The sequence below is a fragment of the Thermobia domestica genome, chromosome 13 (genome assembly GCF_964235325.1).
Source record: "Thermobia domestica chromosome 13, izTheDome1.hap1.1, whole genome shotgun sequence".
Taxonomy (NCBI): Eukaryota; Metazoa; Arthropoda; class Insecta; order Zygentoma; family Lepismatidae; genus Thermobia; species Thermobia domestica.
Genome location: NC_137466.1, coordinates 102214076 through 102240777, shown reverse-complemented (window position 1 = coordinate 102240777; position 26702 = coordinate 102214076). Strand labels below are relative to the sequence as shown.

At 33.7% G+C, this 26702-nt stretch overlaps 1 protein-coding gene across 3 annotated transcripts in view; it reads right to left on the bottom strand.

The window, feature by feature from the left end:
* Positions 1-26702, bottom strand: part of msi (RNA-binding protein musashi) — a 1174907-nt gene that overhangs the window by 136024 nt on the left and 1012181 nt on the right. For all 3 annotated transcript variants that reach the window (XM_081736197.1, XM_081736195.1, XM_081736196.1), the window contains one exon: positions 16209-16257. In XM_081736197.1, coding sequence (XP_081592323.1) covers positions 16209-16213 — 5 coding nt within the window. In that variant the 5' untranslated portion in view covers positions 16214-16257. The remainder of the gene's footprint in view (positions 1-16208; positions 16258-26702) is intronic.

The following is a 26702-nucleotide window of genomic DNA, read 5'->3' as shown; positions in this document are numbered from 1 at the left end:
TTGCTACAACATTACTTCAAACAAGTGCTCTTTCACTTACATGAAAAAATATTATTTGAAAAAGGTGCAAACCTTGTTTATTATTGTCATCATTTGGAAAAACTGTTACAATATTCGCAAACATACAATTATCTATGTTAGTCAGCAAAATACCGCGGAACAACAAAACTAACAACAGCTTTTAGTATACAAAATCCTTAGATGTCAAACAGTTTTCTTTCTTAAAAGGTGTGACAAGTTCTTCGCAGAGTACCGACCACCACCTGTCAAATGTATCTTAGAGACTCATACGTAATACCAGAGCTAGGCTCGGGCTTCGTCCATTTGGATTTAAAAAGTGCCGCGACTCCTATAGCGGCATAAGATTGAAAATGTTAGAAGTAAATAACCTGGAAGGCCTGCAAGATCTCCAGATTTAACACTCTGTGTACATGACAAGATAATACGTTAAGATACTAAAACAAATAATTCAGGACAAAATTTATGATATTTATGTGCCTATGTTTCATAATGGAATGACTTACATTTTACAACCACGGCGCTCGTGTAACTATATAAACGCAGAGTGGTGCTACATGTGCTACTTTCACATTTGTGTCTTAATCCATTATTCTGAAGCCTGTAAATAAAATAACGTATAACCAAATGTATAAGTCCATCTTTAAGACATTTCTCATTGCTTTAACACTTTCCGAGAATATTTAACACATTCAATGGCAATTCATAATCAGTTGCGCACATTGTGGGAAGATATTCAATAATTACATTAGGACTGGGTGCAAAATATTAGTAAGATTAATAGGCAGAAAAAGCTACAAACTTTAAAATAATATTTGCTTCTGCCATAAATTTTAATCGAGCTTCTTTGCCGCTAAATGACCAGAATTCTTGTCTTCCATGCGGTAGAAGACGACTTGATTCCTAATGGGAATACATGTAATCCGGAGCTCAAGTTAACCCGTATATTCATATCTCTTTTAGCACTGAAACTGGAATGGGATGCTAAACCCCAAACACATAGCATGTTATTTATAATTTCCTGGACATAATGTCCTCTAGTTGTAACACGAAATAAAAGATAACTTAATTTTTTTTCTATCATACATCTGGACTTTGTTACGAAGGGAATATATGCATCCCAAGAACAAGAAGTACTAGGCTTATGTTACAAGATTTTTACGACGTATGTGGTGAGGGCACAAATTTCTAAATATGCACGTAGTGCTACACAAAGGAACTGCTACTTTCATAGACAATATGGCACCTAAATATTCATGTTTGGTTTTTGGTATCGTGATTTAAACAGTTTGACTTTTCATATCTCTGAATTTTCTTCGCTTGAACCTGAGTGAAGTTAAAAGTTTAGCGAAAGTAATAAATCAGTAACTAACCCTTTTTTTCTAGCACATCTATATCGATCCACATTATATATATATATATATATATATATATATATATATATATATATATATATATATATATATATATATATATATATATATATATATAGTTTAACTGGAAATCAAGGTTATTGAGAGGAATTTAGCAGAGATCAGATAAAGGAAAGCACTTATTATTATATTTATTATTCTCAACTGCTGTCACTTTATTAATATATTTAAATGTGTTAGCTCGTGCGAACAGTAGCAGAATAAGAGTAGATATTCTTAACTTTAAACAGTCACGCACTCCGTTAAGAAAACTTTGTACTGTCACGAGTATGCTACAGAAAGAAAGAGAGTTTTAAAGGAAGAAATGAATTACTTTATAACAAAAAGAGACGATCTCATTGCGATGCAGCCTTTTTTTCCTGCTTCAAAGTGCAGTTACAACAACTTGGAAAGGAAATTGCTGACGCCAGATCTTCTGAATTCTCTTTTTTTATTTTTCCTATTGTTTCCCAACAGATAGTTTCATTTCTTCCTCGCAAACGCAGTCACGAATTTGCAATGAGAGCAAAAATGAATAATTCAATTCCATTTATCATTTAAAAAAAAGTATATATATACACACTTGAGATATTTATACACAAAGAGATCACGTAATAACAGAAATACACATATACTATACATCTATTCTAAATAGAACTTCATTTATAGACTGAAGCTTTTCTTCCAACTCTAGAACTGTTCATTTAACTGAAGATATATCATTCACTGCAGATTTTCATAATATGATTCATGAAATGAAATAGTTAGGATTGGTGTCATTTCCTTAATGCTTTTCAAAACTTTTTTACCTTAGACTTGAATAGTTTTAAAAGTGGTAACATGCAACATTTGTTATCATACCACACGAGTTGGTTTCTAGTAGATTTGCTTTTGCGACTAGAAAGCTTCTGGAACATTTTGCATCTGGACTCTATTGCACAAAAGCTGAAACCGTATCTACCTTCATCCGGAAAAATGTACTTTTTATATGTATATCAATTTCAAACGCCTGTTTCGCATTGTTAATTTATGAACACTGGAAACCACTGGAAACGAAGATGTATGCTAGTAACTTTAAAATTATTTGAATATCAGTCCCGGATGATGCGAAGTTTGTCGGCACTGGCGTTATGTGGTATATATTAGCTAACTTGTATATATAACTTGTTTTACTAAACTACACTGAGAAAAAATTCGTATGTGGCGTACGTAAAATCGCATGTTAACATTTGTAAATCCTGTACTTTTTGGACTTAGCGTACAGCAAACGTATAACTGAAAACGCATGTTTTATAATACTTTCTGTATAAGTGTTCCATCTGTACGTACTTTCCGTATGCAACAATATAGGCGGTCAGGATCTCACATGGAAATGGACTTATATAACATATAGCTGACGAAGGTAACATACATATATGTATGTAATATAAGGAAGACTGTTAGATATCAGACATCCTCCAATGGCACGATGTAATATCTAAGGGCAGTGCCTATGTATCATACGGATAATGTGTTCTCCGTACTGATTTCTGTAGTAAGCAAGAGGATTCCATATATTTGTACAACATACCGCTGTCTATTTTTCTCAGTCTAGCTAGATATTTGGTTTAGAGTTAAACTTAGTGCGTACTCATATTGTATGGTAGATAGAAAAGTATTCGACTCGTAGTGCCATTATCATGAGTATTCTGCCATTACTGGTAACAAATTGAATAATTCAATACACTACAGCACCTTCCATTCAACTAATTCTTCGGGGAAACCTATTTGTCGAACGCTTCCAGTAAGCGACAGAAAAAAACAATATAAATACTGTTTCAGTAAGACAGTAACCTCAATGTGCAACGTTTTGTATGGGGGATGTCCACAGAATACATTTTAGAATCAGAAACATTTAATCTAAGAAAAAAAAAATACTGAAAACTTTTCACCAGAAACCGTCTCCTTTAGCCTAACCGGCATAACCGTGGGACGTAAAACTTAAAGATTTCATTTCATTTTTCACCAGAAAATACAAATTTAATAAATCAATTAATATTTTCACAAAATTAAAACCTGTTTTAGTAAGGGAGATATAGGATCGATTCTTGGTGGGATCTCATAAGTTTCAAATTCCACGCTAAACTCTAGATCCACATCTCATACAGCCTGTGCTGACATTAACCTTCAACTTAAATAAATAAATGCTACAAAATTGCTACAAAATGGTATGTCTTGCAATACCCAAATTTAGTATTTCTTCAGACGAGCGAGTACCGACGAATTAAAAGTTTTTCTTTCTCAGAGACACAAGCGCATAAGTGATGCTATATTACCCTGAAGTTATACTAAAGCCATACTGTAGTGGCTTTGGCCTAACTTCAGTGCACTTTCGAACTTCTCCATACACGTGTACACAATGGGCATTCTGGGGCTACGGGCTAAAGTGCTTAGTTACTTCTGGCTCGAGGATCCCTTGTTCGATCTCACTCTCATGTGACTTTATGGTCGACAACATCGTGTCCGCGATTTCTTGGGGTTCTCTCCTTTCTTCCCACAACCTCATTCCGCCAATTCTTTCATTGTCATTCACTTTCATTAATTACATGTCTCCCTTACATTAAAGATAATACATGGTACGTACAACTATAAATTTCATTCTATTTCACGAGGACACTCTACAAATATATTGACCAACCCATAATTTAAAGTGCAACCACATATTTATTATTATTATTATTTGGAATGATGACACAATACAGGAGATTGGTTAACTCTAATCTGCATGTTTGCATATCCTTATGACTTCAATTCCCGTCTATAGACCGTGGAGCTTTATTTATATGAAGCTTTACTTCCTTATTTCATAACCCTCCAAAAATGAATGCAGTTTTTTTTTTTTTTTCTTAACAAGTTTGTCTATACTACTGATTATACTATTGGGGCAGGAGTTTTTCGCAAGTTGCGAAATCGCGAGAGTTTTCCTACAAAGCCAAGAGTTGGTTTTCCAATGAACTACGTCAGATTGAGTAAGGAAATAGGTATTTTGAAGTCGCGACAAAATGCGATAACTGACCTTTTGAGCGAAATGTGTCGCAAAACCCGACAAATTGCGAATTTTTAAAAACGTTAATTTTAGTTGTTAAAATACAGAAATAAAAAGTACAATTTTTCAAAAGGAAAAAAAAATTAAACTTAAATAACTTGTGCCTGTCGGCAATATGGCTTCCAATAACGAATACTGACTGTGATTTTTTTTTTTTTTTTTTAAATACAGCTTGGTAATCAATGATAGAAAGCTACAAATGAAAGAAGAAAATGTTCAAACATGCAACATGCTGCAATTTTCATCAGAATAATAATTTGCAGACGAGATAAACTAGAAGATATGCACTAATGTATTGTATGTATGTGTGTTTACATGTATATATGTTTTCGGTGTATAACTAATTCAATGTGTGATGTTTTGTGATGGCAATCATGATGATGCTGTGCTAGTATATTTTAAGTTTTTGGACTTGTAAAAGAAGAAAGAAGTAATTTGTTGTTAGTAACTGCATAAAGAATAACTTCATTGTCCTAAGTAGCATTATTGATTTATTGCTTATTACTTATATTGGGCTTACATTAGAATTTGTATAATTTATATTAGAGTTTGTAAAATAATTTACTTAGCGACAAAATGAGAAATTTTATATCTCAAAATGCGACAAAATACGAAATATTTAATTTCAAATTGCGAAAAATTCCTGCCCCTAATTATACGTACACCGTTAATACAATTCTAGCTCGGCTGCTCTGTCTAAACTTGCATTTCTGCCTCTGACAACAAAACAAACCTGTACAAAACGTTAATAATAATAATAATAATCCATTAACAAATACTCATCCCAATGATACAAAACGATGTTGTTTTTCAATTTTTATTTTTTATTCAGCTAAACCCGCCGTGATAAATACTGTTGTAACTTTCCGAACAAAGGAACGGACAGTTCGATTTAAAAGATTTATCGACACAATTAAGTCCAATAATGTTCAATCTACGGCGCTACACGCTTGCGATTTCTCGTACTGGTATTAACGTGATGGAACTTTTCCACGTAATTGATACTTGTAGAGCAATGAGTCCATTCAACAGTAACAAACTTCAGATAACTTTTTATTCGCTCGTTTTTTCTTTCTTTTTTAAGTGGAGTGAGGAGGAAAGAGGTGTCTTAATTACATTTTTTCGGCATAGAGCCTAGCTTTTATTTTTTTAAAAAGAAAAAGAATACGAGTTTTCCAAATAGCTTAGTAAAACAAAAAGAAAGAAAAAAAAAAACACGTTTTGGAGCTTTCGAAACATAGACATGGCATTTTAGGATTCTTTGAAACGTAAATACATATCATATTATAAAATACTTTGTACAGCGAGCAGAGATTTGGTTCAATTTACTTTTAACTTCAAAGACGAAATTAAATGAAATTTTTAGTTTTAATGTCCCATGTATAAACCTTACAGGCTAAAATGACGGATAATTACTGAAAGTGAATAATTACAAAATAATTGGTAAAACGAGAATGAGAGAACAAACGGAAAACCCTCGATAAAGCCACTGATACGATATTATCCATTACAATCTCAATAGATCAGGGATTGAACCACGGACTCCTCGCAATACCAGAAGCCAATGCTCTACCACTGAGGCACTATGCACTCTTAACTTTAGAAATATATGCATCTCAAATATAATAATAATAATAATAATAATAATAATAATAATAATAATAATAATAATAATAATAATAATAATAATGGTACATTATCTACAGAGGTGATTAATTTAATGGAAACATGAAAAAGTGCAATTTATCTTATTAATATTGCCTAGGACAATTGTTTTGCCCTAAAAACAGCTCTGAAGCGACGAGCATAATCATAGAGGTTGTGACTGAACGGTAGCAAGTAATAATAATAATAATAATAATAATAATAATAATAATAATAATAATAATAATAATAATAATAATAATAATAATAATAATAATAATAATAATAATAAAGAATTTTATTGTCGTTAAGCTATACATAGCAATAGACAACGTCAAAATGTGATACAATGTAATATAAGTGAAATATTACACAATTTTGCGTGCAGTGCATCACTCAGTTCCGTAAGACAGGGCGGGGGCGGAATCTGCGCAGGATCAGTGTCTGCAAACGGACCACAAATGTTCAATTATGTTGTGCTGTAGAGATTGGGCAAGCAGGGGCAGTATTCAACTTTGTCCTGGAATACGGTGCCATCGCATGTAAACATAATCTGGACCATAGGATGCACATGGGCCCCTAATATGGCGACGAAGTTACAGGCAGTGACGCGACTATGATAAGCGTTCGCACAGTATCCAGTGAAAATCAGAATATTGCTGCCCACAAGATTACAAAGCTGTCACTATGTTTTACAATTGGGCGGAGACAGTACGGATCATACAGTTTTTTTTTGGGGGGGGGGGAGTACGCAACACATGAACACAGCCTTGGTCTGAAATAAGGTAAACGATGACCCATCCTAACATATTACATGTTTCCAATCAATAGTGAGCAATGTGGAATGTTGGCATTGTGCTAAAGCGTGATGGTCCCTTGTTAGTGGTTTCGCCCGCGCAACACGTATGTCCACATCACGTAACTTGCAATGGACTGTGATAGTCGACACAAGCTGTGGGAGATACTGGTTGAGTTTCTCCGTCACTTGCACCGCAGTCGCACGACGGTTCAGAGTGACAATCTATTTAAGTTCTTGGCGGGATCTTGACTGGGTCGGGTTGTCGGGTCAGGTCACTCGGGTCGGGTCAGATCACTTTGGTCAACTGAGTTTAGGTTGAGCTTAATTAAACTCGGCTGGAGTCGAAAGCTGCTCTTTTTCACTAGTTGCCTAATTAAAAATAGCAAATTTCAATTGATTTTTATAGAAACCATAAATCTATTTTGAACACTTGCAGCTTGCGTTTTTATGGTAAATGCTTAATTATGTACTTGTGTGCACTTTAATTTTTAAATGTGGAAGATTGATTTTGCCAATCAACTGTAATATTAATATCTACACCAATATGGAGTCTGGATTTAGAACAAAACTAGAAGTTTTTAAGCAAGGCCAAAAGAAAGATTGGATATTCACTTCTGGTGCGTGATGTCCATGGTTCGATTCTAGCTTGTGCTAAGTAGGCTTTGTGGTGGAGAAACGCCGTGCAGTGGGTTTTCTCGGGGTTCTCCTGTTTCCTCCCACTTTCTTCATCCCACCATTTCATTCATTTCTCATGGTCACCCTCTCCCTTAGCCTCCGTGCAGAATCGAGGGACCTTAAACTGAATATTTCATTCCATTTCACCAAGCCCAAGAACATCGATACAAGACCAAGATAAAGATTGGATATGCAAGACAAAGTGCATATTTCCTTGCTTTCCGTATAGTATGAAAGACCATAATAAAAATCACACTTGGTCTTCATTTGTACCGATGAGGCTAGCATTATTGGTTCTTGTATAGCATGAAAGACCACCAAGACTACGGAATGCAGGACCAAGACTTGACTGTGCAAGACAAAGAATAAGACGCACTATCGATGACCAAGACCCAGGGTGCAAATTGTTTGAATTTCACTTGTTGGGCTGAAAGTGATGAAATAAAATTAGTACTTTATAATTAATTATCATACTGTATTTTTAAATTTTCAATTACAAAATTCATATTATGTATCTTCTTACTTGCAACTATATATACTGTAAAATATGTTTTAATTACCGAGAAAGAAGAATCAAAGTGGCGCGGGTCCCGGAATCATAAGAACCAGGCACGTAGCCAGGATTTCGTAAGGGGGGGGGAGTCCGTGGCATGAAGTACTGTAGTAATCACACCAGGGGCTGGATTATTCTAAACTATTTTACTGGAACATATATTGGTTCGTTTAGCCAGGATTTCGTAATGTGGCGGAGGGAGGGTAACATGAAATACTGAAGGCCCAGGAGCTCCATCAATCTAAACTATTTTACTGGCAACATCTATTGATTTGTTAGGACAATAAAATAAGGGTATGTTAGTAAGTATTTTAATAAGAGTAAAGGAATTAAAAAAAAGTATTGAAAAATATTTTACAATATTTACGTTCCTTCCTCTGTTCATTCAAATATAACAATTTTCCTTTCATTATGACCTCAACTATTACAAAAAGTACACATTCAATAATGTCTTGCAAAATATTTTAAAATATTCGCGTTCCCTTCTCTGCTGAATCAAATGTTAACAGAACTTCCTTTCCACATAACTTTTTTGTTTTTATTATTCCGTCAACTACTGTCTGCTCCAAATGACAGGTTAAAGGAGCAATACAAAACCGTTTCTGAAATAACATGTTTGATACTGCACAGAAGCAATGACGAAAAATTATGATAAAAAAATATCTACGCTGTTACAGAATGGCAATATGCTTTCCAAAGCTTGAAATTTCCCCGACTAGTAGCAGAAATTCTGAAAATTCCGTAACTTTTCTAGAAATTTCAAATCCCCTAACTTTTCCAGGATATCCCGCTCATTCGTCACCATGTATTGCAAATAATACAAATCTCCTCATAAGAAAGAGTAATCAAGTGCTTGCTCTATCTTTCTATTTTTAAAGCTGATTCTTCTTTTTCTCATTTCTTTTTGTTTCATCCTTCCTTATTTTTTTTCATTTTTGGTCTCGAAGGGAGTCCAGACCCCCCGGACCCCCTTGGCTACGTGCCTGTAAGAACCTATTTTGGAATGAAAGTTGAAGGGTTGGAAGAAATCACAGATGTTCTCCCATTTTCTCAATCCTTATCATTGTAGTTAAACGAATTCCTTTTGTCTCCGCCAAGAGACTCTTGCTACTGCCTTCCGAGAAGACCCCCTGCCTTCCGAGCAGGTGAGAACACTGAACTTCAAGAAAAATTTCGTCACATAGAACTAAAGCAAGAAAAAAAATCTCCCACGTCGGACATTGGTATCAGTTATAAAAAGAAATAACCAAACCTCAAAAGTGACATTCCCTGAGATGCATATGGGTCAATCCATGCAAAATGATCGAGAAAAAAGAAAAATTGCCGCTCGACCATTTCTAGTGCTCTCAAACGGGTCGGGTCGGGTCAGCTCGGGTCGGGTTGTCGGGTCGAGTCACTAGGGTGGGGTCACGGGTCGGGTCGGTCTTCAACCCGACCCGACCTGTTGAGAGCACTACTCTTAAACCTGGGTCATGGAAAATTCTCTAGTAACACCGTGAGTAGAACCAGGACCATAAGTATGAAAGGCGTGCATGCTAATCATTCACCTAAACAGTGTAAATAAAACAATGGCACAGTAAAAAATAAATAAATAAATAAATAAAAAAATAAAAAAACGAAAAAGAAAAAAAAGGAAAAGTGTAGTTATAAAAATATGGTTGAAAACATTGTTTCACCATTTGCAACTCTAATGGGTACAGTTGTTATTTTCTTGTCTTCAAGCACACTAAATTCATTTTACGGAAATTACTAGTTAAATACATTGAAAACAAAATGCATTTTCTGTGACACAGAGTTAGTTCGACTCCAGACCGTAATGCAGATTTTCTGGAGAATTTTCTCGGAGTACTATGCTTTTTTTTTCACAGCATTTGGCACTGTTTCAATTAAGCCTTCTTGTTTTAGACAGAACAATGATACTGAACAGTTCAGTCATTCTCAGCTGTGCCTAACGTTCATACTTAGATATACAGTATAACTCTAAATAGTCGAACTCCAGCCACGCACAACGCCAAATCCGGATCAACATCAGCAAATACAAAATTACATTAAAGATACCTTATTGAAATTAGTGGTGGCCAGATAAACCGGTTCGGTTTTATAACAAAAACTGGTTTCGGTTTTAAACGTCTTTTAATAAAAATTTTTCGCTATTTTGTTCGCAAACGAGTACTACAAAAGCAAAACGAATACTGGCTGACGAAAATCACACTGGTTTCAGTAAAAATCCAAAACTCTATTGGAGAAAAATGAAAACAAATTCGGTAAAAAGCCGAAACGGTTCTTAAAATTGGGTTTTAGCAATCCATAATTTAAATGCATACTGAATATATTCCTTAGTATAAATATAACTGAAGATATGTAAACCGTAAAATGTCCGGCTGTTCCGAGTGCAACGCAGATGACAACCGAATGGTTACAATGCGATGTAACAGCTCAGGATTTGATTTTTTTTGTGATGACATTATTAATAGTGTATTCGAATCTCAGCTGATGGATGAACAATGGGTCAATGTGGATTCAACTAATACCGAAAAAGAAATTATTTTATATGAGGCATTCGTTTCTTGACACTGTCTTGCAGTGAGTGGATGGAACTTCATCGTGACTGCGATCACGTACAACTGTTTTCCGTAAACCGTTTGCAGCATTCTGCAGAACGAAACGAGTGTCTACAACAAAACAGCGAACTTTGTTGGACATGTACAACTAACGCTTCTAAATATATTACACAACTACATACCCGATTTGAGAAATTTTAATTTCACAACATGACCCATACTTGATGACTGGCCCAATTATCAAGATTTCTGCATATCCGAATTGTGTCCAAAACTCATAGGTCCGGATAACTGGAGTTTTACTGTATGTAAAAAGATATTCTCTTCAAAGTTAAACTCGATCAATGGGAATGGTAGGAATAAATAATGCAAGATATATGGAAGAGGAAAAATTTAAGTTGTGTCGAATGGGAACTAATCCACCTTACAGTTTGAATAACGGCTCTGCGATTTTCTCTTAAATGAGAAAGCTTTTAGAATATATTTTAACTTCAAAAGAAGGAGAGAGTACAACACAAGAGGTTGAAACACCTAGGTTAAAAAAATAGTAAATTCAATCAGAATCCTCAAGAAATCCTTAAGAAGAAAAGGATGACGAAGAAAAGAGAGAAAGAGTCTTGGAAAAATTGATTCTCGTAATATAATGGAAGATCATGACAATATCCATCAATCCTTCCGCTAAAATGAAACTAGAGAAAAAGCAAACCTTATACAAGACGCGGGTTTTATTTTCCCTTTTCTCAAGCTTTTCTCACAATTCAAATACCGCCAGATGTTCGAAAACCAATAACTAGGCCACAAGATCTATTCAGCATTTCGTAAACGACATCATTTTTTGACTTATAAATTACTATATGCTTCGGGATAATTTTTTTTCCTGAGGTAACGTGAAGTACCTTCTTGCCATCCCCTCCCTATTCGGCAAAGAAAGATGGTACAAGAACGCTATCAAACGTCGTTTTTCATAACACAAGAGCAATATGAAAATGACCACGCGGCATGGATGTAGGTTATATGAAATTTGCATAGACTTTCTAAATCCGCCCATTTTATATTTACAACACTTTTTAAAAAGTGTGGGAAAATTACTCTTCACATCATTCACTCTCATTCTCTGTATATTATTAATGTCTAAACCACAACCCATTTGTAATAATCTATATGCAATATAGTATCTTTAGGAAAGCTCCAAGTAATTAGGTCACATTTCTTTAATAAGAAAATCAAACTGTGTATCAAATTATGTGAAACATGATTCACAGACTTATTTTAATCACAAAAACAGCAAAGTGGGATGCTGGAGATTATTGTACTAAGCGGTTCGTTTTGCTTTCTCTTTAAATAAAGAAAACACAAATCAACATGAAAGGATTGCATGATCCAATAATAAATTGGTTATCTCTGGATACCGATTGATTGTAGCTTCGATTCCATTCTGCATCATTTGAACTTAGTCAGACAGGGTACCTACGACCTTTATTATTATTATTATTATTATTATTATTATTATTATTATTATTATTATTATTATTATTATTATTATTATTATTATTATTATTATTATTATTATTATTACCACTTTCATAAGCTTTTATTCCTTTGTAAAACATTGTAATAATTTCATTGGCGTTTTTGATAGATTCAGAAGTTAACAAGATGTATTTCATCAGTCTAACGCGCTGATGTATCTGCGTAGTAGATGTATCTTATTGACTTGTTTTAGGGACATGGTAAAAATAAATCCATAACAGAACAAGTAAATAAATAATTAAAATGGGTAGCCATTTGGAAAGGTAATCAAAAGTTTATTTCATTATGAATATCTACGAATATTGAATGAATATTGCAAGTCTATGACACTTTGTAAAAAGGTATGTACTGAAAAACTAAATTAATTTCATGTAAATATGAATAAATTTCCGCCGCCATTTTCTACATGATGTCGTTCATCAATTTTGGAACACAATACTTTTACCTTATGACTAGCTTGTGACTTTTCAGATTCGCGGACCACGTTTGTTTTAAAATGCAAGTTCGTTGCCGCGTCAAATAAAAAAGTAAGCAACAGAAAAACTTTTAATTACAGTAAAACAAATGCAAATAGTATTAGCTGCATGTACACATATGAATTAACTTTACGCGGACCGAAGTTGCCGACCCCTACCCTATGATTAAAATGTTTATCCGTTTCTTCTTTTAAAATTTAAAAGCATATACACAAGAAAAAAGTTAGAGTAGATCATAATTGATTCTTTATAATCACATAGACTTCTTTACATTTAACTTCGGCGAAGTTAGTAATACTGCTCGTAACTGATAAAGCATGGGCCATGGTGGCTCAGTGGTAGAGAGTTCACCTCTGGTGCATGGGGTCCTTAGTTCGATCCCAGCTCGCGCCAAGTGAACTTTGCGGTGGATAAACATTGTGTGCGTGCGTTTCATCGAGGTTCTTCCACTTCCTTCATTCCATCCATTTCATTCATTTCTCATCATCACTGTCTTCTTTAGGCTAGCCGGAATAACCTTGGGACGTAAAACATAAAAGATTTCATTTCTGATAAAGCATATTCTTAGCTTTAATTTTTCACTGCTGACATAACACCACAAAGCAGAACAATCAGCGTTTTATGCTTCTTTCTAACTCTGATAGATGGAAGAACATAATGAAGATTCAAAACTACGTTTAAATCTTATATTCTATATGCCATAGAAGCCAGCTTCGGCAGCAATGATGACAATGAATTCTGCGGATACAAAATCCGTTTTCCTCTGCCTCTACGTATGTAAATCAAAATAATTCACAGAAGAAAAATACTAAGAGAGCAAGGTTTGCTTCCAGTTTTGCAAATCAATATTAAATCTACATCTACTCCCATTTGACAAAAATATTTTAGGCTTACCCGTCGTCACAGAAATCAACTGATGAAAATGTTGCGCATTTTGTTATGTTGTTCGAATGCTTGAAGTAACTTTCAGATTGAGAACATGGCAATTTCTCACAGTGATGTATCACCGTGAGTTATATTATTTGTCAAGTGTTCACAGAGTACGAAGAAGTATTCTTGAAAGTGAAGTTCACTTATTCGCCGTTACCTATGGCTATCTGATGGAGCTGGGTTCTCATTTTTATTGTAGCTACCATTATCTAATGCTAATTGATTATTGACGAACAAATTTTACGATGTACTGTCTTAAGGTCTTTGTAGTGGACTCACATCGAGTGCGTGGGTTTTCTCGGGCCTTTTCCATCTCCTCAGTTTCGTCATTCCATCATTATCACCAACCTGAACATCACAGTTTCCCTTAGCCTCAGTGTACACTTGTGGGACATTGAATTAATAATAATAATAATAATAATAATAATAATAATAATAATAATAATAATAATAATAATAATAATAATAATAATAATAATAATATACTACTTTCTTATTTAGAGATACAACTCTCAGTTTCATGTTTTCTCCTTCATATTATTTTAATATTAATATAAACTCTCTTTCTCCACATAAATCTATAGTAGTTATTTATTTTTTCTTAATTTAATATCTTATTCTTTAATTAATTGTATGTAGAATATGTATGTTCAATCTTTTCCCTTCGAAATAGTTTGTACTCTGTGTGTTTCATATACAATATTTTACGAACAGCAGTAGCTCTTGTACGCAAGTGATTGGGGAAGGTTGTAGGCCCTTACGGGTCTTCACTACAGAGAAATTAAACTACCGTTAATTCTGTAATATTTTCAAAACAAATAAAAATATTCGAAACGCAAAAACGTAGTGCACTAGACAATATTATTTTGCATGTGATACGGTTATCAAAACTCATCTGCCTGCTTTAGATTTGCAACTGTCGATAGACTTAGCATTTTTTGCGGGTTCTGTAAATAGCGGCATACTAAAAGTAGATAGGTGAATTGTGGTAAACTATCACATCGAAAATCGTATTGTCTAGTTCACTACATTTCTGCTTTCTGAATATTTTTATTTGTTTTGAAGATATTACTGAAAAACTCTAAAATCAGCGGTAGTTTAATTTCGCTGTAGTGAAGACCCTTAACTTTGTCATGTGAAAGAAATTATCACTCAGTTAATTATCAATTATATAATATATTCAAAAAAAAATACGAGAACAATAAAGTTATCAACTGGAACAACTGCAAAGACTATAGGATGAACAAGGACGTGCTATTTCCTGAAACAACTTTTCTCTCTGCGAAGTTTTTCTACACAGTTACTTTACTTCTTTCATAGATGTGGCCATTTTAGTAAGTAAACCACATTCAGAAAAGATGGTTGACAGTTTCATAGTGAAGTACAAAATTACTCGTATATGCCGTAAGCTTTAACAAATACTTATATCATGCATATCTACTACCTGTTAAAGTGCTATACATAAATTGCAATAAGAAAAGTAATGATACGTTCTAAATATATGGGTCCAACCATAACTACTACAATGTTAGTGCTACGTATCTAACTAACCTTACTTCAATTAGAGCGGAATAATAGTAACCTTCACTAAGAACAATACTGATCGATTCATCCTTTACAAATACACTAACATACAAGGTATTGCACAGGAAAATAAAAACTAAAGTGACTCATTCAAAAATTCAAATGTTTTGTTATCTTAGTTAAGTTCGAATTGTTGATGTAGCCATTCGGCCAATTTTGAACAATAAATTTAAATGTTACACATTTTTTTTTTTTTTAACTTCACAAGAATAAATTTTCTATCATAAATTGTACACTTGGATCCAAAATCAGACTTTTAAAATGCAACTCGAAAAGCTGTAACTGGAATTTTTATCCACTCATTATGTGTAAGTATTGAGAATTTAATTGGCTGCAGTCACGATTCAATACAAAATTGTTAGAAAAATTAAAAACACTTTTAAAAAATCTTTGTGCAATTAATTTCGATTTGTATACTTTAGTTAATACTAAACGAATGAAACTGTTTCTGACTTTCTATGATTGCGCTTCGGTAAAATACTATTTTCTCACATTATTTGAACATATATAAGTGCAGAAAGAAGAAACTAATTACGCTGAAGGTTAACAATCTCTTAGCAACAGATATCACTCATCTCAGTCGTTGATCTGTCTCAGAATATCATACGAGTTGTAAAATAACCTACAATCCACATTATATTCTTTATAATAACTCCTACTTGAACCAATTATAAGCTATTATGAGCTTACTAACATTACTAAACTGAATAAGATACAAAGAGACCTATATGAACTTCTAATTGAACTGCTATTTCTTTTTCTCGCGATCTCATGCAAAATAAATGAATAAATAAAACCCTCCACGTTTGATATTAGGATTATTAATTTTAAATTATCGACGCGCACCCATTTATAATTCGTCCTTACGCTAATTTTGGACCCGTCATTTCAGATGATCTCGGTAATTCATAACTAAAGAGGGTTTGGAGTTTTGCTCTTACCTCATGTGAAACAACTAGTACGTCATCCGTATGAATTTTGCACAGAGTTCTGAAAAGAAACAGTACACTATAAGTACATTCAATACTTCACATCAACATTTTAGGTTTTTTTTTTTTTTTTTTTTTTTTTTTTTTAACCATGAGCATGCAAGCAGCATTTTTGAACACAGGAAAGTACTACAAGAAATGTATATAATCTCCATACAGAAAAAATTATAATCAATCTCATCAATGTTTCTTACCAGTGTTATTTTACTTCTCTGGGTATATAAAATTCACCAAACCAATGAGTTTTTATTACAAATACAAATCCATTGATGATGATATATATAATTGTATTATAAATAAAGCACCTTGAAGCAGATTAAAAAAAAAAAAACTTAAAAACTATAGCTTTGTTAATACAAAAATAAAAATGACGTAGTAGACTTTTGTATGTCGAACATGTGTAATAGCTTATATTTTCTAGATATATTCATACTAATATCTACGCGATCTAATGTGGAAGTGTAACGCCAGTGACTGCAGCAAGATAGATGCCCCATTTGAGACGCGCACCAGAAAGGACTAAAGAACATTGATCATGTTTTAGGGTATGAAGGTGAAAAACCCAACACACATTCACCGCAGAACGACTATGTAATATATGGCAGTGCATAAAGATACAGTGAACCAATATCGTGCGTGATCATCGAACAAATATCGTGCGTGAATCATTTGATATCGTTATTACTGTTCGCACTTCAACTACTTCTTATCTGATTTCACCCTCGCTGTTCAGCTGGTTCAATTTTCGCTCACTGACGCCATTTCGCGCATCCACTACGTAACTTGTTTACGGTTAATACATGTGTATGTATGTAGATCGTACCATGCAACACAGATCAGCGTGCAAAGACTTTTTTTTTTCTTTCAAGGAAGTAAAGGAATGACGTAAAATCAAGTATTTAACGTAAGAATAACGCGCAACTTTATTACCTATAGTAAATATACTGCATATTAATATCAATATATTTTTATATTTATAGGGTGTAAGTAAGCAAAACTAATATGTACAGTATATTTCGAAAAATTGAACTCCCTTCAAAATCCACGGGAGGGCAATTGCCTCCCTTGCCCCACCCTGTGCGCGACCATGTCAGCAAGCCCTTTGGGGCTTTGTGCATGGGAGATTAGGCACAACCATTACGACAACTTTTGACTTAGATATCAAGTACGATCAAATCATCCTGTGCTTTAAAATCAATTAGAGCTGAAACAGGTATTCGTGAATGGTACTAAAATAAAGATGAATAAATATGGTTTTATTATTGACACAACTGAATTGGCTCAACATCGAGGCGGGTATCTGGGTGCTAATAGCCATTGCTAGAACAACGTAAGTCACACATCCACCTACTTCTACTTTGAACGGGGAATATCCAACTCCTTCCCAATACTCCTTTCCTATTCAGCTCTTCAATGTAAATCCATGTCTACCACTTGCACTCTCCTATACATATTCTGTTCTACTATTTCTGTAGATCATATACTCATCGCCAACTCAGTTTTGCTTATATTGCTTTCATAATGATAGACTGAATACATCCGTTAAAGTTTTCAAAGTTACCAAATTTGCACCAAATAAACATTTTTTCCTCATGGAGGAACATCTTGTCGTATGTGAATATCTTAACTTCTTCTGATGTTTCATACTGATTCTATTTATGTTTGTTTTGGTCACGGTACATGAAATTACACTTTCATGATGCTAAGGTTCGTTTACACACATGCACTTCCCAATACAAACCTCCAAGCAATGTAAACATTATCACTTTGTTTGCACTAACAAGTTGTATTTATCTGATATACGAGAATCAAGTTGAAATAATTGGTGTTCCGCAATTCCATCGTAATGTTTACAGTGTAGCGCACAAGGACATGAAAGAAATTACACAGCATATTTGTTTTCTATAGCATAAATGGAAAACTCATCAACGTGAATGGTGTTAATGTGCAAACCGTTTCCTTCCTAAATAATAACAAAGTATGTGTTGAAGTCCCTTTGCGCTGTTTATAGTAAGTAACTTGGTTATGACATTCTGGGTCGACTAAATACTTCGTAACATTGATAATTAAAAAAGAAAAAAGGAAAAAAGGAAAATCGAAAGAAAGTGTTCGGAGGAAGCTTACGAGCAAAATTTTATTTATTTATTGATGTAACATGATAGATAAAGAAGCGCTAGTTGACAAGAGTAGTTTCTGTTCTTTATAGATACAGCTTTGGCATAAGAATCTATAATATGTGGCCCATAAGTTATGGCACTAGTAATTATTACACTCTGGTTTGCAGTGGCGTACGCAAGGGGAGTTTGGGGCTGACCTGTGGCCAGAACTCTAAAACGGGAGGGGATTAGATCATTGAGTCAATTTTACATTTATATATTTTTAAAAATACTGTGAATTGAACACAACAGGTGTACACCTATTGATAATATCCAGCAGTATAGGCACATACATAGTTATAATTTGTAAGTCTTTCCTCTATATGTTTAAAATAGAAGTTTTAAATGTGCATTAAGTTCTTCGTGTGGACCGTTTATCTTGATTCTTAACATCCTTAGCTTGCAACATTACATGACAAGTGTGATATCTTTTTTAGTTTACATGTATATTGAAATATGTAATAACCTGACGTACTGTCATTTAAAAAGATACAACTTTATGTTGGATGGCAATATTGTTAACCTTATGGTATCGTAAAGCATGTCAAACAATGTCCGCTATCAATATTTGTGTGGCACAACATTCCAGCAGTTTTTGTTTGTCAGTTGGTTTAAAAGTCACAACGGCGTATCAAGATAAATAGTCCACCATGTATCTATAGGAAGACTACTTATTTGGACGGTATTATACAAAGTGCACATTCTTTTAATAGGATATATATCAAATGCATTCGTACCTTGCGATACTTCGTGAAATGTTTGTAACCGCGAGTGTTTTTTTCTGTTCGAGACATGACAGGAGATTTCTCCAGAACACTTTATAATAATGATGGCATAATGTTGGTGAATCTATCCCATTATGTGTACGTTCATTAAAAAATGAAAAAAGAAAGGAAGAAAAGTAGCTCGTTTTGTTCAAGAGAATGCAATAAATAATGTGGTATAAATACAACATATTTTTCATATCGATGATATATTTTTGTATCTTGTTACATTAATTAATGCACAAATTTGGACTGAATTGACTTTAGATGATATACATATTTTGAGCACTAGAGTTCTAAATAATCGACAGATATTCTAGTTTGGGACGTACATACATATTACTTAGAATAGAATTTAAGCACATAAATGTTTATGACCTCACTTCCTAGTTTTACAAACCCGAGATTTTTGTAAGCTTATAATTTATAATAAGCTTATAATTTATTAAGCAAACATATAATCAGATTCAAATGAGCATCGAACGAGAGATTTAATCTTATCGACACATTAAGATCAGTTATAGGTTTAACTCTTTGCACTTGTATGATATTTTTAAAGTGTCTTTTTTTTTCCCTTATGTAAGACATTATACGGTACTTTTCAGTATTTATCGGCAGTTTATTTTACAGCAATTAGAAAGTGCTTTAATTCATTTTGCAAGCAGTAGTCCTTCTCTGGCGCAGCCAAATTTTAAATTACCTGTGTAGAACAACTCCTGTGACTTTATTGCATCAAATGAATCACTACTAGAAAACAAAAGCAACACAGGCCCTAAGTTTGAACCTTAAGGAATACGTGAATGAACTCCAAATTTAGGAGTCAAGACATTTCTGCAGCGTACACTATATCTACGTTCGCAGAAATATATCGATGTATATTCACGTAGAGTATGTGAAACATTAAAAATTACAAGCTTGCTAAGAAGAACATCATGACTTATGCCATTTATGAAGTCTGTATAAATAGTTTTTACTTGATTTTCACTACAAATTTATTTTGCTAGTGCATTAAAACTCAGTTAGATTAGTTACTGTTGATTTTCTGTTGATTTCACTTTGTAAAATAGGAAATATGATAAACCTTTCTTTTTCTGAATAATTATTTCAAATATTTTGGCGCACGCAGACATTACTCCTACTGGTCTTAACTTTTTATATCAGTATTATTTCCGGTAGCCTTAGGAATTGGGCAAATATCAGCAATTCATCTAGTTGGAAGGGCGAGGTTTACAATATATATATAAATTTTGTTTGTATTCCATAAACGAATGTTCCACAATAACTGCGGCGGACCTAAAAGGTAAAAACTGGGGAGGGGGACTGCAAGAATCCAGACTATGGTAGGTATATCATAAGTTTACTATAAACTTTCAAAAATATATAAATAATACTTTAAATATCGCTCAAAAAACTGGGGGCCTAGACCCCCGGCTAGATCCGCCACTGCGCATCACATGATTTAATTTAAGAAATCAGATAGAGTAAACTTAGTGCAGTGGCCCGTACTTTCATAGGATTACTTCCAAGAAGTGTTTACTATTCATGAAAACTCATTATAATTAATATAGCATTAACTTCAAGCACGTTAACTAAATACGGAGAATATATTTTGAACAAAGGCTATAGCCGATTTATTTGTGTTATCCGAGGCTATAGTCGAGATTTTCTTCGTACATTGCTCGTCTGAAAACTTCGAAAGCTATATTATATTACATTGTATTGTGTTATAGAAATGCAAATTACATTTAAAAAATAAAGAAAGAAGTAAATAAATAAAAATGTTCTACCTAGGTAGTATTTTTTATTGTTGTTGTTTTTAGTATTTTTATGTTGCCCACATTGAACAAAAGAAATAAAGGGAAAAGAACTCGAACTAACTTCCGCTTACAACCAAAGGCGAGCCTGTGTAAATGAGAGGAATCAAAAAAAGTGCCAAAAATTTTAAAGGTTGGGGGGTTTGTAATGTAAGGCATCTTTGTTTTGAGGATACAAGCATTTCGAGGCTAAATTCATTGGCACACCTTCCAACATGGAAAATGGTAGATGGCTGGCAGCAAGAGAAGAATCTTTTCTGACGCTACAGTTAAGAAGTCGGAGCACAGCAAAAGCAGCTGCGGCTACAGGTATTTTTGTCGTATTCTTTTTAGTATTTTCTTTCTTTTAATTCTAAAATTCTTTGCAACTGTTTCAAAATGAGAGAGAGCTTAGCATTCAACGCATATTTTCTCTCTTCTTCTTACACATATAATGTTTGAATTAATAACGAAATACTTTTTTCGCAGGAGTCTCTCCGTGCAACGGATATATCACATTTATTTTTAGTAACATGTTCCAGTATACAAAGTAATGCAATTTTATTTTCATGTATTTACCCTCCGCCCCCTCTCAAAATGTAACGATTTTGGAGATATGCATTTAGAATACAGAACACAAACAAAACATTTGTTACATACCTTTGTTATTTACGCTTCAAGAAATTTTTAAGGAACTAGTTTTAACTTCACCTTTTATAAGTTTCTATAAACAGAAAATAAGGGTCATGAATGTAATGACTCGCAAAGTAGAAAACTACTTTACTAGAGGTGTTCTATACTATAATGAGTCACATTTTCAAGAGTGCCTTGCTTACTCATAAGCATGCTCTTCTCAGGGGCAGAATAAAAATTTTAGTGCGAAATGTGACCATTTTAAAACGTCAGTTTCAACGTTCAAGGAATTCTGCTCTTAGTAAGGAAAGTGTGCTAAATAAATCTGAACCAAGTGATTTACTACCGTTTACGTCTGAGGTCGAAATTTGTTTTAGTTGTCTGCAATCATCTGCATCGTGTATAAAATAACCATTTCGGGCTGTCTCGCTTAATCTGTCATTCCTTCCTATCCTTCACCCCCCACGCCGATGGGGATAGCTTGAACTTAAACGGTGACTGGAAGTCACTATTCTACTCAGCGACTCCGAAAACTACGGACTGGACACTAATATTAATAGTTTCGGTCAGTTTTACATGTTACCCCTTTCCCTCGTTATACAGACAACATGATAAAAACCTAAGTTAGGCCACGGTCTACTTGGTATCAAAACTCATCAAATTTGGTGCCACGGTATAGGAAGAGCTATCCGTCAAACATGCCAATATTTCATTTTTATTTATATAAAACATGTTTCCCTTTCTCCCTTAAAATGGAAATTAAAAAAAAAAAACGCTGGGACATTCCCCTTATTTATAATGAGAAATTTATATACTGACTTTGATTTTTTTGCTCAATTTGTAGCATAAATTATGATCCCCCACTCCAAAACCCAGTTCAAAGCAGTTGATAACTATCGAAAAACTCTTTTCAAACGGTTCAGCCGTTTCATCACGATTCCATTACACACAAAATGCTTTCCTCTTTTATATATTAGATGTGTTAAAGAAAATTTTCTTTGATTACATGCAAATTGCAATTATTACACATTAAAAATGTATAACAACTTAAAACCTATCTTGAGCTATGACAGTCTTATTCCTGGAATGCCATATGTAGGAATGCCCAGAGGGGGGTACCATGACGCGCAGAGCGTCATGAGTAATTTGGGGGGATATTTAAACTAATTTGATTTTTTGTTCAAATTTATTTTACAGTTTCATCTGAAACTACGAATAATCCATTGGAACTTACGTTCTATCTTCTCTAATGGGCAGAAATATTCACTGAAAATTTAATAAAAGTAATATGATTACTCCAAGAAGGAATTTCGTGGAGTATTTCATACCCCCCTTTGTGAATGATAGAAACTATCCACAGCCAGTATGCGAATTACGAGTAAATCTCTGTGTTACTGGATGACTCCTATAAGTATTCCATTTTTATGCTCAGCGTTATGTGCAATTTAGGGAATGAGGGGAAAATATTTCATTAAAATTACTTTCATCTAAGACTAATTTATTTTCCATTTAATACTAAGAGTAATTCAGCGAAAATTGTTAATATATTCTTCTTCCGGGAATGATTAAAATATTCCGAGAGAGGTAGTGATTGATTTGTAGGGATATGGTAGGCAATTTTCACCCCTTAAGTTTTTTTTTTTTTTTTCTATTTTTCCTTTCCGAAGTACTACAAAGATCAGGTGAATTCTGCTAAAAGCTTCAAAGCACTCTTCCGCAGTTTATTCGGGAGAAGGAGGAAAAAATATTAATCTAAATATAAGAATATTTTTGTTGTTATAGGTTGCGGGGAAAGGGGCGATATTAACACTAAAAAAGAGAAAAGCATTGATTAAACTTAAAGGTGGTCACTACTTGTTTTGGGGGAACATAACAGAAAATGGTGGGGGGACGTTATGTGCCATGAGACGGAGGGTCACCGTTGATATAATGTGTGTGTGTGTATGAGTACTAGCAAAGTTCATGAGTTGGCTCAATGCAAATCAACTGTGAAACTGCAATATTCTGTAAGTCACACGAAGTTTCGAAAATATCAAAGCGTTTCATTAAAAAAAAAAAAAAAAAAAAAAAATAAAAATTTATTCTAATAATTATAAGACTATAATTCTTATTGCCTTCTACCAATTGTAAATACCCGAGGAAAGAAGAATTACTAGATTATGAAATCTGGAGGGAAACAGTCTTCCGGTAATTTTCGAGTCATGACAATTACTCACTGACATGCACGCAGCCGTTCGCTAGGCAGATGTGGCCTGTGTATTGAAATAAAAAAGTTCGAACTTGTCGTCTGTGTGCCACCCCCAACCTTCAACTATTAAGGGCTGAAGTTCCTTAAAGCAATAAAGTTTGTTTTGCTGGCAAAACCATTATACTTCCCCTCTCAAAGTTCTCTCTTTTTCTCCCGGTATATACGTTGGCGAAATGACGGACGGATTTATCGATCCCGTAATTGGACCAATATGGAGGAGGTTCTATCTCAGGAAAGCAACGTTCTCATTGACGTATCTACATAATTCAACTTTTCCAGCCTATGTGCACGCAATTCTCCCTTCTGCAGTAGTGGTAATACATAAAAGGAAGAACATTCACGTTGCTTGAAGAAAGTTTTCGTTAACAATCACAAGTAAGAAGGTAGGAACAAAGAGTCATGCAGAAGGGTCTATAGCTTCATATACGTACGCACTATCTCCTATTTCATAGTCCGTATTAAATATTAGTATTTCCCTTCATTCCTGATTAAATTTTTAAAATTTTTCTTCATTCCTTACCAAATTTTAGTATTTTCCTTCATATCTTGTCAAATTTTAGTATTTTACTTCATATCTTTTCAAATTTTTGTATTTTCCTTCATTCCTTATTCAATGTTGGTATGTTCCTTCATTGTTACTAAAGTTTAGTATTTTCTTCAATTTCTTATTCAATTTTAATACCATCCTTCATTCCTTACTAAATGTTATTATCTTCCTTCATTCTTTATTAAATTTTAGTGTTTTCTTTGATTCCTTATTAAAGTTTAGTATTTTTCTTCGTAAATTTGTGTATATTTTACTTTCATTATTATTATTTATTTGTGCATATTTTATTTTGCCTACATCTCACTTTTATAATATAACTTTATATCATTTTCTCAATCACGTGATTTCACTAAGCTATCCTCCTCCTCTATAAGTAATTATATTTAAAGCGATCTGGATATCTGATCCGTCTACTCATTCTGGTTAAACTGGCAACACTTCTCTATTTCACATCATGATTAATACAGCGTTTTCTTCCACTTCGTCTTCTTTCACACTAAAAATTATCACATAGTAAATTGACATCTGTTTTGATTTTATTATATGATTTCTCCTCGAATCACATACAGATTACTTATTAATCAGAACATTTTTATCATGACCTGTAAAGAAATAAATTACGCATATTTGTAATACATTGAAATTACATTAATATGTACTATTATTTATTATGGCTCAACCCATAGAAATGTTTCTTTATATTGAGTATATATATATATATATATATATATATATATATATATATATATATATATATATATATATATATATATATATATATATATATATATACAGTTTCTAAAGATAGCGTTTACAAAGTCTCTTTAAAAGATCGTACCTAGGTTTAAGCATGAAACATGTTATCCATATCGTACATACTGTACGTTTCATTTATTATATAGGTTGTCTGGTCAAGTTTACCTGCTTAGTGATACTCTTCAACTAAAAACAACATGGTAAAAGAGTGCTTCGGTGACATGATAGCAATTTGGAGAACATAACTACGGAAGGTGATGTGACGAAATCAGTCACAGTTTGTGTTTTGGGCTTAGGTTACGTTGCCGCATTAGTCCAATTAATTTTACTGATGAGAAATGAATTATGTGCATAGCTCCTCCCATAGTTGACAAATTTGCTCAAAAAATTGAGATGAACTATTACTAAAGCAGAAAGTAATCAATATTTTTCAGTGCATTGTTAACTTATTGCAAAGAACTGAAGAACAGCAATATTGGAATTGCACTGCCCTACTGTAGCGTTTAATGATGGTTGTCATTAAAGTTGCTTCTGGTATAAATTTACTTTCAAGATCAAGAGAAAGAAAAAGTAAAGCATGTACGACTGAATACAACGGTAATTTCCCGACTTTCCTCGTAGCTAAGCGGTTAGCGTACGTGTCTTTGGCGTGGGAGATCCAGGTTCGATTCCCGGCAGAAGTTATACGGTTCCACGTTAAGCTATAGGTCCACGTCTCATATAGCCTTGCTGCTGAAAGAGACGCTAAATCAAATCAGCCAACAGTAATTTAGAAAACAATCAAGTACCTATGATTTTTAGATATCCCATTTGATTTTGATTATTCATATTTTCGTAATTGAATGGTCAGTGTTTTCGCTTTCAATGCGAGTGCGAAGGATGCGGGTTCAACTTCCAGTGTATGTTAAATTGTGGATCCACGTCTTATGTGGCTTAGTGCTACATTGTATATATTTAAATATTTAACTAAACTGTAATTACACTTGTCATGCTTTTAGACTGACTTGAAACTACTTTATTACAATCATAACTCAGAACACTAATATGGCAGAAATTTAACCAGGGCTTGCACTCAGAAAGTAAGAAAATTAACCTCTCTTGCACGTTGGTTAAAATTTAAATATACTTCTCGTATGTTGCTTCTTAAAAGATAGGACTCACAAATGAATGTGACGAAAAAGAAAAAACACTCTCAAGTACGATGAAGGAAATGTAAATACTGACTTACTTCCAAGCCTACAGGAAACATCTGGAATTGAATTCACACCTAATTCTGCAACAGAACTACAGTACAAGAATATAGGTATAGCACAGGTAAGGGGAGTATTCTGCCTATGAATCACACACACTAGCGTGCCAAGTGGAAATTATCTGAAGAAGGAAACCATCCACTGTTGGGAGCGTAGTTGTTGTTTGTTTCCTTACGTATACGTAATTAACCTGTATAGCATGAAATAAAAGTGTGTAGAAAAACAAATCTTTTTCTATATGTATACCATGCACCTGTATACTCATAATTTTTACTTGTACAACAATAATTTACAACGAA